Source organism: Puma concolor, chromosome A2, assembly GCF_028749965.1.
Source record: "Puma concolor isolate L17-30 chromosome A2, mPumCon1.1.hap2, whole genome shotgun sequence".
NCBI lineage: Eukaryota > Metazoa > Chordata > Mammalia > Carnivora > Felidae > Puma > Puma concolor.
Window position 1 is genome coordinate 55,798,625 of NC_141668.1, and position 16,309 is coordinate 55,814,933.

At 38.1% G+C, this 16,309-nt stretch overlaps 1 protein-coding gene across 2 annotated transcripts in view; it reads right to left on the bottom strand.

Moving 5' to 3' along the window:
* Positions 1 to 16,309, bottom strand: part of DNAH11 (dynein axonemal heavy chain 11) — a 352,527-nt gene that overhangs the window by 52,127 nt on the left and 284,091 nt on the right. For both annotated transcript variants that reach the window (XM_086694494.1, XM_086694493.1), the window contains one exon: positions 6,533 to 6,737. In XM_086694494.1, the coding sequence (XP_086550620.1) occupies positions 6,533 to 6,737 (205 nt within the window). The remainder of the gene's footprint in view (positions 1 to 6,532; positions 6,738 to 16,309) is intronic.

Genomic DNA, 16,309 nt, shown 5'->3' on the forward strand with positions numbered 1-16,309 from the left:
TAATAAAAGGATATTATGAATGAGTTTATGCCCACAAATTTGATAATTTAGATGCAGTAGACCAATTTCTTGAAAGACACATCTACCAAGAACTCACACAAGGAAAACTAGATAATCTGAATGGGCCTATATCTAAATAAAAATTTGAATTGACAACAATCTTCCAAAAAAGAAAGCACCAGGCCCAGACGATTTCACTGATGAGTTTACCAAAGATTTAAGGAAGAAATGCTATCAACTTTCTACTATTTCTTCCAGAAAATAGAAGCAAAGGGAATACTTCCTAATTGTATGAGGTCCCCATTAGCCTAATATTGAAACCAGATAAAGCCATTTCAAGAAAAAACAAAACTATAGACCCAGTATCTTTCATGAACATATATGTAAAAATCCTCAACAATATATTAGCAAACAAAATCAAACACATGTGTGAAGAGAAATATATACTATAGTAAGTAGAATTTATTCCAGGTATGCAAGTCTGGTTCAACATTGAAAAGTCAAGTAATGTAATCCATTGCATCAAAAGGCTTAAGAAAAAAAATATGATATACCAATAGATGAAGAAAAAACATCTGAAAAAATCCAACACTCATTTATGATAACGACTCCCAGCAAAGTACAAATAGAGGTGAACTTCAACTTGATAGAGAACATCTAAAAATGAAACCTACATTCATTACATATTCCACTTAATGGCGATGAACTAGATGCTTTCCCCCCAAAACTGGAACTGGCACAAATAACTCTTTTCACCACTTCTATTCAACATTGTACTGAACGTCTTAAACTAATTCAATAAAACAACAAAATAAATAAAATGTATACAGAATGGGAATGGAAGAAATAAACAGTCTTTGTTCACACATGGCATGGTTGTCTTTGTAGAAATCCCCAAAGAACCAACAAAAAGACTCCTAGCTAACAAGAGATTATAACAAAGCTGCAAGATACAGGGTTAGTGTACAAAACCCAACTGCTTTTCTATACGCTAGCAATGAACAATTGGAAATTAAAATGTATAGTATAATACCATTTACATTAGGACCAAAAAACTGAACTGCTTAGATAAAAATCTAGGAAATCATATTGAAGATATGTATGAAGAATTCTACCATGTTCTGATGAATGAAATCAAAGATCTAAAAAATGTAGACATAATTCATATTCATGATAGGAAAATCCAATATTGTTAAGATACCACATTTTCCTTTCTGTGATTCAACATACTATCAGTCAAAATCCCAGCACATTATTTTGTGGATACTGACAAACTGACTATAAAGTATACACAGAAAGGTATAAAATTCAGAAGAGCCAACAGTCAGCATATGGAAGAAAAATAAGTTGGAAGATTGACAATACTCACCTTAAAGACTTGCTATAAAGCTACCACTAATAAGGAAGGTATGGTATTCACAAAGTAGACAACAGATCCACAGAAATATGGTCTACTGATCTCTGACAAGTAGCAAAGGCAATGCAAGGAGAAACGAAAATTTTTTTAAACAAATGGTACCAAACAGCTGGGTATCCACATGCAAAAGAATGAAGCTGGATCCCTACCTCACACTGCAAACAAAAATTAACTCAAAATGGATCACAGACCTGAATGTAAGAACTAAAACCATAAAACTCCTAGAAGAAAACACAGGAGTAAATCTTCACAAACTTTTATGAGGCAATGGTTTCATAAATATGGTATCAAAAGCACAAGCAACAAAGAAAAAAGAGATAAACTGGATTTCATCAAAATGAAAGTTAGGTGCTTCAGAAGACACGATCAATAAAGTGAAGACAACCCACAGAATGGGAGAAAATATTTTTGTACTATGTGCCCAATGAGAGTATAATATTAAAAAAACATAAAGACTCCTACAACACAATAAAAATAACCCAATTTTAAAAATGGGCATAAGATTTGAATAGATGTTTCTCCAAAGAGGACATATCAAACCAATAAATATATGAAAAGATGCTCAATTCCATTAGCCTGTAGGGAAAAGAACATCAAAACCATAGTGAAATACCACTTCACATGCATTAATGTGGCTATTAGCAAAAAGAGAGCAAAAAGAGAGCAAAAAGTGTTGGTGAAGATGTGAAGAAATTGGGTCTTTTACACATAGTTGGTAAAAATGTAAAATGGTCCAACTGCTTTGAAAACAGTCTGGCAGTTCCTTAAATGTTAAATGTAGAGTCAATATGTAACCTAGCAATTCTGCCGCTAGGCACATATGCAAGAGAATTGAAAAATATACGTCCACACAAGAACTTATGCATGAACATTCACAGAAGCATTAAGCATCATAGCCAAAAAGTGGAAACAACCTTAATATCCATCAACCCATGATGGCATAAATAAAATATGACATATATATATCTGTACAATGAAATATTATTCAGATATAAAAAATGAAGAATTGGTATACACTACAACATGGATGTACCTTGAAAACATTATGCTAAGTGAAAGAAGCCATGTACAAAGGCCACATATTTAATGATTCCATTTATATGAAATGTCCAGAACAGGCAAATCTATAGGGGTAAAAGGAGATTAACGACTGTTATGAGGTAGGTGGGAACGGACACTGGAGATTAACAGCTAATAAGCATTTATTTTTTTTTTTTTTGAGGTGCTGAAAATGTAGAATTGATACTCTGTGAATAACCTAATATACAACGAATTATACAATTAAAAAGGGTATGAGATTTACTGCAATCCCTATCAAAATACCACCAGCAATTTTCATAGAGCTAGGACAATGAATCCTAAAATTTGTATGGAACCACAAAAGACCCCAAAGAGCCAAAGCAATCTTGAAAAGAAAACCAAAGCTGGAGTCATCATGACTCCAGACTTCAAGCTGTACTACAAAGCTGTAGTCATCAAGGTAATATGATACCAGTGCAAAATCAACACATAGACCAATGGAACAGAATAAAAAACTCAGAAATGGACCCACAACTATATGGTCAACCAATCTTTGACAAAGCAAGAAAGAATATCCAATGGAAAAAAGACAGTCTCTTTAACAAATGGTGTTGGGAAAACTGGACAGCAACATACAGAAGAATGAAACTAGACCACTTTCTTATACCATACACAAAAGTAAACTCAAAATGGATGAAAGACCTAAACGTGAGACAGGAAACCATCAAAATCCTAGAAGAGAACATAGGCAGCAACCTTGCTGACCTCGGCCAGAGCAGCTTCTTACTAGACACGTGTCTAGTAAGGGAAACAAAAGCAAACATGAAGTAATGGGACTTTATCAAAAGAAAAAACTTCTGCACAGAGCAGGAGACAATCAATAAAAACTGGAAGGCAGCCTACAGAATGGGAAAAGATCTTTGCAAATGACATATATGATAAAGGGTTAATAACCAGTATCTATAAAGAACTATCAATCTCAACACCCAGAAAACAAATAACCCAGTTAAGAAATGGGCATGAGACTTGAACAGACGGTTTTCCAAAGAAGACATCCAGATGGACACACGAAAAGATGCTCAACATAATTCATCATCAGGGAAACACAAATCAAAACCACAATGAGATGCCGCCTTACACTAGTCGGAATGGCTAAAATTAACAACACAAACAACAAGTGTTGGCAAGGATGTGGAGAACGGAGAATCTCTAACACTGTTAGTGGGAATGCAAACTGGTGCAGCCACTCTGGAAAACAGTATGGAGGCTCCTCAAAAAGTTAAAAATAGAACTACCCTATGACCCATCAATTGCACTACTAGGTATTTACCCAGAGGATATGAAAATAGACTCAAAGGGGTACACGTACCCCTGTGTTTATAGCAGCATTATCAGCAATAGCCAAACTATGGAGGCAGCCCAAATGTCCATCAACTGATGAATAAAGAAGATGTGGTATATACAGACAATGGCCATCAAGAGGAATGAAACCTTGCCATTTGCAATGATGTGGATGGAGCTAGAGTATATTAAGTGTAATAAGTCAGGCAGAGAAAAACAAATACCGAATGATTTTACTCATACATACAACTTAAACAAAACCGATAAACATATAGAAAAGGGGGGAAAAGGTGGGAAACAAACCATAAGAGACTAGGATTAGAGAACAAACTGAAGGTTCGTGGAAGGAGGTGGGTGGGAGATGGGCTAAATGCATGATGGGCATTAAGGAGGGCACTTGTGTTGAGCACTGGGTGTTATATGTAAGGGATGAATCACTAAATTCTACTCCTGAAAACAATATTACACTTTATGTTAACTAGAATTTCAATAACAGTTTGAGGGAAAAAAGGGTAGGTGAATTAAATCTCAATAAACCTTATAAAAATAGGAAGAAATATTACTATGTCTTAATGAACAACATCAAATGGACATGTGTTATTGAAGCGGAACACTATTTTGCTAAAAAAATTTTTTTAGTATATATTTTGAGAAAGAGAGAGCACAAGCAGGGAAGGAGCAGAAAGAGAAGGAGAAAGAGAAGGAGAAAGAGAGAGAGAGAGAGAGAGAGAGAGAGAGAGAGAGAGAATCCCAAGCAGGCTCCATGCTCAGCACAGAGCCTGAAGAGGGGTTCCATCTCAAAACTGTGAGATCATGACCTGAGCCAAAATCAAGAGGTGCAGGCTTAACTGACTGAGCCACCCAGGCACTCGGAAGCAGACCAGTATTTTAAGTACATTTTATTTTTATGTTACAAAGAAGAAGGATAACATTGGAAGAAACTTAAAATGGGCTAGTGATATAGAGGAACTCTGTAATATCTTGCAACTTTTCTGTAAATAAATCTAAAATTATTCCAAAATAAATTAACATTTATTTTAAAAGCTTGCTTCTGATAAAAAAGTAGGGTAGAAAGGCAAAATATTGCTCATCACTGAAGCTAAATGATGCCAACATGGAAATTTGTAACTATTTTATGTGCATGTGTGAAAAATTCCATTATCTAAAGTAAAAGCATATAAAGAAATTAACCAGGGGTGCCTGGGAGGCTCAGTCAATTTAGTGTCCAACTCTTGATTTTGGCTCAGGGCATGATCTCACAGTTCGTGAGATCGAGCCCTAGGTTGGGCTCCATGCTGACAGCATGGGGCCTGGTTCAGATTCTCTCTCTGCCCTTCCCCTGCTCATGCTCTTTCCCTCAAAATAAATAAACTTAAAAAAAAGAAATTAACCAAACTGTGAAGGATTTGGGGGGAAAAAAACCTAAGTGTATTACCATAACAAGTCTATTTTTTTCTTTTCTTTTCTTTTCTTTTTTTATAGAGAGCATACATGAATAAGGGAGAGGGGCAGAGGGAGAGAAAGAGAATCTTAAGCAAGCTCCACATTCAGCTTGGAGCACAATGGGAGGTGTGATCCCATGACCGTGGGATCATGACCTGAGCCAAAAATCAAGACTTGGATGCTTAGCCAACTGAGCAACCAGGTGCCTCAAGACTATTTTTTTTATATGGTCTTGGGGGTGTTTCGAATGTAGACATGTTCCCTGTCCAAGCTGGCAGTTATGCACAAAGCAGCACCCCTGCGATCTCTGAACACTGCCCTTGGGTCACTCGGGGCTGGCAGGTTGCAATGCCACTGAATGTGAGCACACCTGCCAGAAGACCTCAGGGAACTGTGCCCACTCACACCCAGCCTTGAACTCAGAGCTGTCTTTGGCTGACACAGAAATCAATCCAATTAAAAGCCGTCTCAAATGGGGTCTGAACATGGGTGAGAATCCCTTGCAGGGGTTGGTAAAACAGACCGCTGGGCCTACCTCCAGAATCTCACATTTGGCAAGACCTGGTCTGTGGCTTGAGACTTTGCATTTCAGGCCTCCGGCTGATCCTGATGTTCTGAGAATTTACCATTTGAAAACCGTTACACCAGGAGCAGCAAACATCTTCCATAAAAGGCCAGACAGTAAATATCATTGGTTTTGCAGGTCATACGGTCTCTGTAGCAACCACTCACCTCTACCATTGACTTCTTTCTACCTTTTCAGGCTTCCTCTGTCTTTTTGTTTGTGTTTTTTTGTTTTCTGGTTTTTTTTTGTTTTTTAGTTTTTTTGTATTCAACCCTCATTTTAAGTATTTTCAGTATTTTTTAAAGTCAGTGTAAAGTCATACATTTTCCAGTAAGTGCTAATCATCACTAGCTATGAGCCTCTTGATTTTTCCCACCTTACTCTATTAGTCTTCTTTTTCTTTCTTTTGTCATGACTGAATTGGACTGTTATCACTGAACCTACGAGAACATGTATCTGCTTCTCTACTTCTGTTTTCCATGATTTATATGTCTCCTTATTTGTCCTAGTGACCTGCATCAAACCAGACCTACAGCTAGCCCAACTCCTACCAGGGGCACGATGCTAACTACTTTCTTTAACAGGAGTGCCCTTGAACTGTTTATTGTTCACATACATCCTCATTTTTCTTAGTTAGACCATAAAGCTGTGGAGGGCAGGAATCCTATCTTATACTCCTGTGTCTAAACACTGTAACTTGTGCAAAGCAGACAGTAAGTGCTGACACACAATTTCATAATTTTTACCTTAAGTTTCTCCAGATCTGGCCTTTCAATACTGACCACCTCTGCCAGGAGCTGGGCTTCTAGACCATCTTCTGTGACCGTGAAATTGAGGAGGGTTGTCTGAGCTTGCAATTCTGGCTGATAGTGAGGATTTGCCAGTTTTGTGTGAAGGATAAGGCGAAAGTTCCTGTTAAATTCACATTCTTTATCTCCAATCCTGATATATCTAAAGGGGTACAACACAAACATTCAGGAGAGTCCCATGAACCATAATCGATATTTTGGTGTCATCCCATTCCTTTATTCTGATAGTGTATCTAGGCTGTAAGACCAGGTGATTCAAAATTTTTCAGCTACTATCTCTCTGAAGTATAAAAGAAATAGGAATGATCTACTCAACCTCTACACAATTTTTTACATGCCAAATGGTGAAAACGGTACTCATCTCAAAGTCACTGTAACAAGAAAATTCAATACATTATATAAAGTTGTATAACAACAAATGTTAGGTTCTATAATACTTTCTGTGATAAACCTTACATTAAACATTGTTGTTCTTACAGGATAAAATGAGTATGTATTTGCGCTTGTGTGCATGTGTATTAAGTGCATATGTTCTTAAAATTTATATACATATTCAAAATACACATATACTTAAAATTACTTTGTATTTCAGTAGTTTTGGCACTGGCTCAAAAGCAAAGTTTAAGAACTGTCCTGTGTGGAATGCATGGGGGTGGGATCTCAGCACGTTTCTGTCCTATATCCCTGTTCCCTTGGCACAGGGACCAGCAGCGTTGCACTTCATCCAAAGTATTCCAGTCAGAGTGAGTTTTCCTGGGAGCTGGGATTGGAACAAAGAGCGGGAATCAGAAATAAAACCTACAAACTCATGTTGAAGTTCACCCTCTCCTCCTGGCAAACCACGCAGCAGAGAAAGACTTTCCTGGTTTCCCAGGGAAGATTAAACCAGTAATGGATTGAAGCGTAACACAAAAGGAGCATGTTCTGGATTTTATGAGCTCCCAGGTCCCATCTTCCTGCCTGCCTTTTTAACTCAGCTGCCGTTTCACCCTGCAGCCTTGTGACACAGTCTTCATTTTGCTTAAGCTAGATGGAGGTGGCTTCTGCAATTGCAAGCAAAGGTCTGAACGAATGCAGCTTCTCCCTGAGCGGAGGGCCTGACTTTTTTCTACCTCAGATACTGTGGAGTAACATGTAAGGACTTCATCATGAGGGCTCTGTTGCCCTCTGGGTTCTGGAAGGGCTTTGGTCAATGCAAGCAGTAGTAAGAGATCGCAGCACAGGACAGGGAGTTCAGCGTACATCTTCCCTGCCTCAGCGCCATGGTCTGGCGAAGACTGTGTCCTGCTATGACCAGATTCCAGGTTTGGGATGGTCTCCTTCCCCATAGCTCCACTCACAGGGCCAAGTAACACCTTCAGGCTTAGAGGTGGTGATGGCTTCTGGCTGATGCAAGTCCTTGCTTGCTTGGACTCTTCTGCGGGGTTCCTTTACTCTTCCCTCTGAAAATTCTTTCTATAATAGTCACTGTTAATTCTATTAAAAACTACCAAGCTGTTTTGTGGCTTTTTTTTTTCCCCCTGTGGGGAACCTTCTCCAGTAGTGGGAGTTTTTAAATTCATGTGACAAATCACAAATATTGAAACTTCTCCAACTTTTCCATCAGAGGTCCAAACCGTACTGGAGTAAAAATGCACGTAAGAAGCCTAGGAGTGAGCCCAAAACAAAGAGCACCTTCTCAGCCTATTTTAATTACAAAATTCTGCATTCTTTCATACTTAAGTGTATAAAGTAGTTTAATTGTAGATGAATCCTAATGATGATAGAATTTTATCCAAAGGCCGTATTATCTTTAATGTAAATATAGTATTTTTAAAAAATCAGACTTACAGGTAAAATGTTATTTCACTAAATTTATCAATTTTGGAAAACTGGATGAATTAAAAGAGACATTGAACAGTAAGTTCAGCATTCAGGTAACAATCCTTTTTATTACAATGCCTCAATGTTTGCAACAACTTTTCTTTAAACGTGAGGAGAGATGCCCAAAATTTGTAATGTGGCAGTATTTTAGGTTGCTGTTGGTGAATGTTTCCTAATTATATTTTACTCTGGGATTAGTCTCTTGGGTCACACGGTAAGGAAAGGACTTCAGAACCAATGGCCATTTAATCTGACTAGGAACATTGTTATGAAACAATTTTCGTGTGTCAAGATTATTTAAAAAGTCATAGTATTCTTAAATTGCTAAAGCTTTAATCACAAAATCACTCTTAATCACTAAAGCTTTAGTCACTACAGCTCAAAACCTCAAAATATTGAGAAGATTCATTACTTCTCATCTTCATCGAACTCTCAAGTTTTGTTTGCATTGCATAAATCTTATATTTGCAACAAAGACTTTCAGTTTCTGATGAAGTGTCTAAGCTTGAAAACGATCTGCCCAAGAGGTCACCTTTGGAGACATTTTTTATTAAGTTAAATGGTGAATTCATTCATGTTACCTAGTCTTGGGTTGTTTTTACTGTGTCAAGACTTCCTACTCTTTAATATTTTTTTCTAGAAGGATGAAGAGCAATTTAGGTAGCACATGTCTTCTGAAACAGCATATGACTGTATAATATAGCTCCCCTTAAAAAAAATAAATAAAAAGAGTATTCATATCACTGTTAAAGAGAAACACTGAGACAGAAAAAAGATGAATGAACCACAGGCCAAATGTTTTATAAATGAACCAGACAGCAGCTCTTGGTGTATCCAGTGAGCACAGTGGCCCCATGCCCTTGTTCCACAGGTCATGGCAATGACACCATCTGTTCACATGTTTGCAAATATTTTCCAGTTGATATCATGCTCATTAAAGTAATCATGTACCTTATTGATAATTTCTTCTGTTATTTGTATTTGTAGTAAAAAATGTTACAACCATTCAGTCACTCAACAAGCAGTTATTGAACACCTACACCATGCCAAGCTCTAGGAGAGTGTTGAAGGCACTGGGCATAAAAGAAACAGGCAGGGTCTCTGTTCTCACAAACATTATTACTTCACTCTCTCATATTAGGCATTATGAGTATAAAATATTACATACCAATGCAGCCATTCATCTAGTCTGTTCAATAAATGAATACACATTAGGTGCCTACAATGTGATGGCCATATCAAGATCAAAGATCTGCCCAATTAAAACACAGGCAAAGAAGGCGAATAGACATTCCTCTAAAGATGATACACAAATGGCCAATAAGCATCTGAAAAGATGTTCAACACCATTAGTCATCAGGGAAATGCAAAGCAAAGCCCCAGTGAGGTGCCACTTCACATCCACTGCAAGGCTATAATACACAACAACAAAAACACAGGGCACCTGGCTGGCTTAGCCGAAAAAACCATGCTACTCTTGATCTTGGGGTCATGAGTTTGAGTCCCCTGTTGGGTGTACAAATTACTTTAACAAAAACTTAAAATACACACACACACACACACACACTAAACCATAACAAGTGTTGGCAAGGATATAGAGAAACCAGAACCCTTTATACGCTGTTGGTGGGAATGTAAAATTGCAGGTCCACTTTGAAAAACAATTCGGCAGTTTCTCACAATCTTAAACACAAAGCTACCATTTAACCAAGCTATTCTGCTCCAAGATCCCAAAGAATGAAAACACAGGTCCACTTAAGATCTATACACAAAGGTTCATAGCAGTGTTATTCCTAACAGCCAAAAGGGGGAAAAAATCCAAATGCCTGTAAACTCAAGAATAAACCAACTACAGAGCGTCCAAACAAAGGAATGTTATTCGGCAACAAAAAGGAAAGAAGTACTGGTAATACCTAACGTGGATGAACTTTGAAAAGACTGTGCCAAGTAAAAGCAGGTAGCCACACAGGACCACATATTTTATGATTCTACTTACAGGAAACGTCCAGAATGGGCACATCTGTAGAGACAGAAAGGACACGAGTGGGTGCCCAAGAGTCTCAGCCTAAAACCGTAGTAATGGCTGCCCAGTGTGTGCATATACGGAAACCCACTTACTTGTGCACTTTATATGATGAAATTGCACAGTATGTGAATAGTAACAGTGCTACCAAGAAAGACAAAAACAACAAAAAGCTAGCAAAAGGTCAGTTCGTACCATATGGGCTTTTATCAACCTGTAAGGTAAGGAACTGTGCTGATAACTGGTTTCTCAGACGCTCATGCTTTTGAGCACAGTGAGGCATGTCACAGGATGGTCTTCTATGACAAGGCTATCTTTCTTAGTTAACCCACTTCTTGTTGACTGAAAACATATTCAACCACATCTTTGTTTAGAACAAAATTTTTCCCATTGCTTGAATTTCTTTCCAAGGGTTCCCAAAACTGATCTCAAAAGTAGCTTTGAGAACATCTTCCTTCACTAGCACTATTCACTGCATTACCATTACCCTAGGCTTCAGGATTTACAGGACTGGCTTTTAAAGGAACTTTCAAGAATGAAGGTTTCATGTAATTACTATGCCTCAGTTCTCATATGTAAGCAGGATTCAAACTGATACTCATTTGTATCATCACAGTAATAAAACCCATACTTGAATAAACCTCTGGTGCTTCTTGGGATTTTCTGATTACGGCCCCATCTTGGTTTGAATTCATTCCTTCTCAGAGCAGTATTTCAGAAATGCCAGGTCTGTCACAACCTTCCTTGATTTTAGATTCAATTTTCCTAATTTGTTTATGAATTTTTACTGGATTTGAGTTCATACTTCATAAACTTCTGGTTTTAACCACTAACCTTTAGCCCCAGATAGAAAGAGAATGTAGACTTTTTTATAATTTATAAAATTGTATTTAGGGGAGCCTGGGTGGCTCAGTCGGTTAAGCATCTGACTTTGGTTCAGCTCATGATCTCACGGTTCATGAGTTCAAGCCCCACCTCAGGCTCTCTGCTGACACTTCACAGCCTTCTTTGGATTCTGTGTCTCCCTCTCTCTCTGCCCCTCCCCCATTTGTGCGCAGTCTTTCTCTCTCTCAAAAATAAACACCAAAAAAAATTAAAAATAAAAGGAAAATAAAAAATTGCATTTAAATGAAGAACACTGAACAAACCAACTCCACCATTTCTCTCATTGTTGTCTACTTATCTCGGTGTCACAGGCTGAGGAACTGAGGTGACAAGTCAGTTTAATTTCGAGGTCTATATGTGAGGATGTGTATATCGTCCACATGTGAAAATCAAAACAAGCCTCCACAAGACGACTAACTTACTTTTGGAAGTTCTAGGTGGCTGGGCCTCAGGGAGAAAGCTCTCTAGAGCAGGGACTGGAGAACTGTTTCTATCAAGGGCCAGAGAGCAAATACTTCAGGTTTTGTGGGCCATATACATCTTTCTCAAATACTCATCTTGGTTGACAACCCTTTAAAAACCATTCTTACCTCATGGGTTGCATCAGGACAGGTTGTTCACCCTCTCGCCACTCTAGAAGATCACGCTGTTAGGGCTAGGAATGTAATCTCCTCCAAGGAAACGGCAGCTAATCCCACTCGACTTCCCAGTAACACCACGCTATGATTTTTCCCATCAGCTACTACACATAACATTGCTCCCCTCCAAAGGCTTTCATGAAGAAAAGTGTGAGATTGGCCAACATGAAGCATGTGGTTTGAACAATTTTACTTCTGGGTGTAGGTGAAAAAGCTTTAAACTGGTTAAATACTTAACCAAATATCTGAGATAAAGCAATGCTCCATAAAATAGCTCAGAGACAATTCTGTGGCTCAAAATTTATCTTGCACACTTCCCTTGTACACCAACGTATACCATGAGGCACTCACATACCTCGGTTTGAGAATGAGAAACCTACCTGCTTGAGGGACGGGTCTGATTGTATCAGTGAGGAGACAGTTAATCAGAGGAAAAGAGAAGGATGTCTGCCTACAAAATTGGGTTTTACATTTTGCTTGGAAACATTATTTGACAAGTTCAGATTTCCCAGGGATAGTAAATTATCCTCAATTGGGGTGTTTATGATCTATGAAAGGCAAAAACTGCATAATGACTCAGTGGGTTTTATCATTGCTGCTAGGTTAATTTTTGGTTAATCTCCTATCTGGGAAAATTAAACAGACTGCTAGTGCTCTCTCATGATTTGAAGGATCCAAAAAAACAACGGAGTTAACCACAGGGGTGGGAAAAGCAAACAATCACTTCACTGTTTCTGTGAAAGACAGGAGTCCAGAAGTTATGACTTCTAGAATATAGTGGGTAGCTATGAGCTCTTGAACCTAAACTCCAATGAGAAGCAAGAGCAGGTGTGAAGAACAACATAAAACTTGGAACTGTGGCTATTATCTTAAAATAGTAGTTCTTGGGGCGCCTGGGTGGCGCAGTCGGTTAAGCGTCCGACTTCAACCAGGTCACGATCTCACGGTCCCTGAGTTCGAGCCCCGCGTCGGGCTCTGGGCTGATGGCTCAGAGCCTGGAGCCTGTTTCCGATTCTGTGTCTCCCTTTCTCTCTGCCCCTCGCCCGTTCATGCTCTGTCTCTCTCTGTCCCAAAAATAAATAAACGTTGAAAAAAAAAATAGTAATTCTTAACCCATTTTCTGGCCCCATGTCCCCCACGAACAGGACTTGCCCCTGACATTACACCACCATGAGAATCACGTGGGGCAGCAATCTCTGAAGCTTTGGGTAGGGTTGCTCCTAGAGGGTTTTTATTCACCCTTTCAAGACAGTGACCTTCTCCTGCCCCCTTTTCTCACTGCCTGGTGTGCAGGTGACTGATTATATGACTTCAGATCAGAAATAAAATTATTTTCCGTAATACAAACACTACAGTTTTATTGGATAGGACATAGGGTGAATCAAAAACATTTTCACCTAGCAGACTTGTAGTTTTAGAGCAAGAAGGGCCCCTAGCGATCATTCAACTGATTCCTTTTTATGGACCCAAATAGTTTATGACTTGTCCAAGGTCACATAGCTTAGTGGCAGAGCTGGGACTAGAACCTGGGTCTCTAGACTCCTAGTATAAAGTTCATTTCACTACAGCACACTGTAGGTTAATTTGCTGTTTGATACTGACAGCTTGTGACCCCAGCCTCCACTGACCTGTCTGACCGTCGATCACAAAAGGGTACTGAGAAAATATGATGGACTCAGTAACCATCTACAGCCGCTAGAAGAAAAAATATAAAGACACAGCTCAGAGAATGTGCCCTGCTTATCTTTGCTTAGAGAAGGAGAATAGCACTAATTATTGAGGTGCCCAGGTCTAACCAAAGACTTGTAATTTCTGGTAGATATTTTTATAAAATGAATTAATTTATAAAATCTTTAAAATAAATCAAAGTAGAGAAAAATTTTCTATCTTTTGGCTCTCAGGAAAAAAAAGAGAGTCTTTTAAAAACACCAAAATGCTCACTAGTTAGTGGCATAAATTATTGTATAAAAGACCACCATCTACAAGTTAACTATTAATTTGGTTTTCCATAGGTCAGGTTTAAATAAAAACCAGATACATTTCGAATTTCAAAATTCTTTCAAAGTTTATTCAAAGTTCAGCTGAAAGGTGTTTTGGAATGAAAAGGTTTCTAATTTCTTCAAGTCACAGAAGGTCATCACTATTGTGAAGGACTGGTAAACAAACGACATCAAAACCACTACATGGGTGATGGGCACTACGGAGGACACTTGTTGGGATGAGCAGCGGGTGTTAGATGTAAGTGATGAATCACTAAATTCTATTCCTGAAACCATTATTACACTATATGTCAACTAGTTTGGATTTAACTAAAATTAAAAGAAAAAAAGAACAACAAAAACAAACACACACACACATGAAATGATGGCTTAACCAAAGTTCACAGCATTTCTGTGACAGACATGGGGAAACATTTCTCCCAATCATCAAATTTACCTGAAAACCAGAATCTCTGTGCGTTGAGGCAGCATGATCTCAACATAATCAAGATGAGAATTTCAAGTTGGATATTATAACCTGGACGTTTTATATCTAAGGTATGTGTCTGGAAGGTAAGGAAGTAGCTTTTACTGTTGGTGGAACTGTTCTCAAGATTCAGTGTTGCTGCTGAATGACTTTCCCTAGTGATGAGATATTCTGAGCACATGAACAAACAACGTCATTATTATTTTTTTTTTTATTGCCATCTAAAACAAAATTTGGAAAAGCAACATACTCAGTTTAGGACAAGGACTTGCTTCTGTGGCAGACTGGGGTCTTGACTAGGAATGGCTGCAGGAGACTTTATTTTGATGATGATGACGACGACAACTCTTTTGTTAAAAAGGTTGCAAAGTCTTTCTCACAGTGCTGTTTAGACAGAAATTCCCTAAGATACTGTATCAGTGTAATGAAGGTTCTCACTTTGAGACGGACAATTCACACAAGTTCCCTGAATAGGAGGAATCAGAGCCTGTTTGTCAAGGTAAAGAGATTGCAGGTGGGTTTTGAGATAAGTGAATAAGACAGTCGCACTGGTTGGGGTAAAAACACACTCAAGAAATGAAAGAAAGAAAAAAAAAAACACTTTTCTATAGACATCTAAAACCTCACTGCACGTCCCGCTGTTTAAAATTAGCCGCTTCTCCACTGGCCTTGGGAGCTGCGACAGCTTGGCTGGGACAGCTTGGCCGGGAGCGCGGCTGCAGCGCCCGGGGACGCGCGGCAGCGGGCCGCGTTACTTAGCAACCACAGCAGGAGGGGCCGCAGAGTTGGTCAAACCCCGCCCCTCAAGAAAGGTTTCGGCTGAAAGCCGCGCAGCTGGCCAGGCGGCACAGGAAAAGGAAGAAAGTCCTGAATAGAAATGAGTTGTTTTGTTGCTTCATATAGTTAATATAACCAACACGTCCTTCTCAGATAAAAGCAAACTTCAATTAGAATTATAAAAAAAAAAAAAGAAAAGAAAAAAAAGACTCATGGTGCAGGACTCCAGGTACCATTGCTTAGAAAGAAAAATGGAAGCTAAACAAGAAAATCATAGATTATTTCCTTTGAGATATAGAAAATATATATACTATGCATTATATGTTAAATATTGTGACACATATTTTGATATATACCATATTTCAATATATCCATACTGAAATATTATGAGGCAGCATGAAAAAATTCTGGTTCCATTTGCATTTTTTTTTTTAAGGAAAACTTCTTTTTTAAAGAAAATAAGGTCAAGTTCTTTGTCTGTGGTCTGTTTGGAATTTACCTTCACATAAAGTCAAACAACTACTACACAGACGACTATGTGTCCAAAAAAAAAAAAAAAATCTGGATTGAATTTAGGAACAGAAAGGTCTTTTCTGTAATTCAACTTTATTTTGAATTTAGAAATTAGGATAGACTAGAATGTTGAGTTATATCGTAGGAGGGCATGAATTAACTTGAAAATAAAGTGATTCCTACCCACAAGGGATATAATGAGAGAACTACATACCTCCTGAGTTTATTTAAAAACTAGAAGCTTCCAGCTCAAGAGAGCACATTTTATCACAGTGTGGGATTTAATTTAACATTGTTCTAAAGTCCCACCCAAGACCCCATGTAAAAATATCTATAATCAACTGTAATATAATCATGTAGCATCAAACCCAAGGAACATAATAATGTTGAACAAACTGAAAATGTGCTAACTGAAAACGATTCCCCCTATTAATCTTAGTACCACTTTTAGGAAACACAATCATGATAAATATCTGTAAAATAGCTTTTACCTTATTATTTCTGTAAAATAAATTTATATTATATAGCTAATATTTCTGTTAGTTTTTT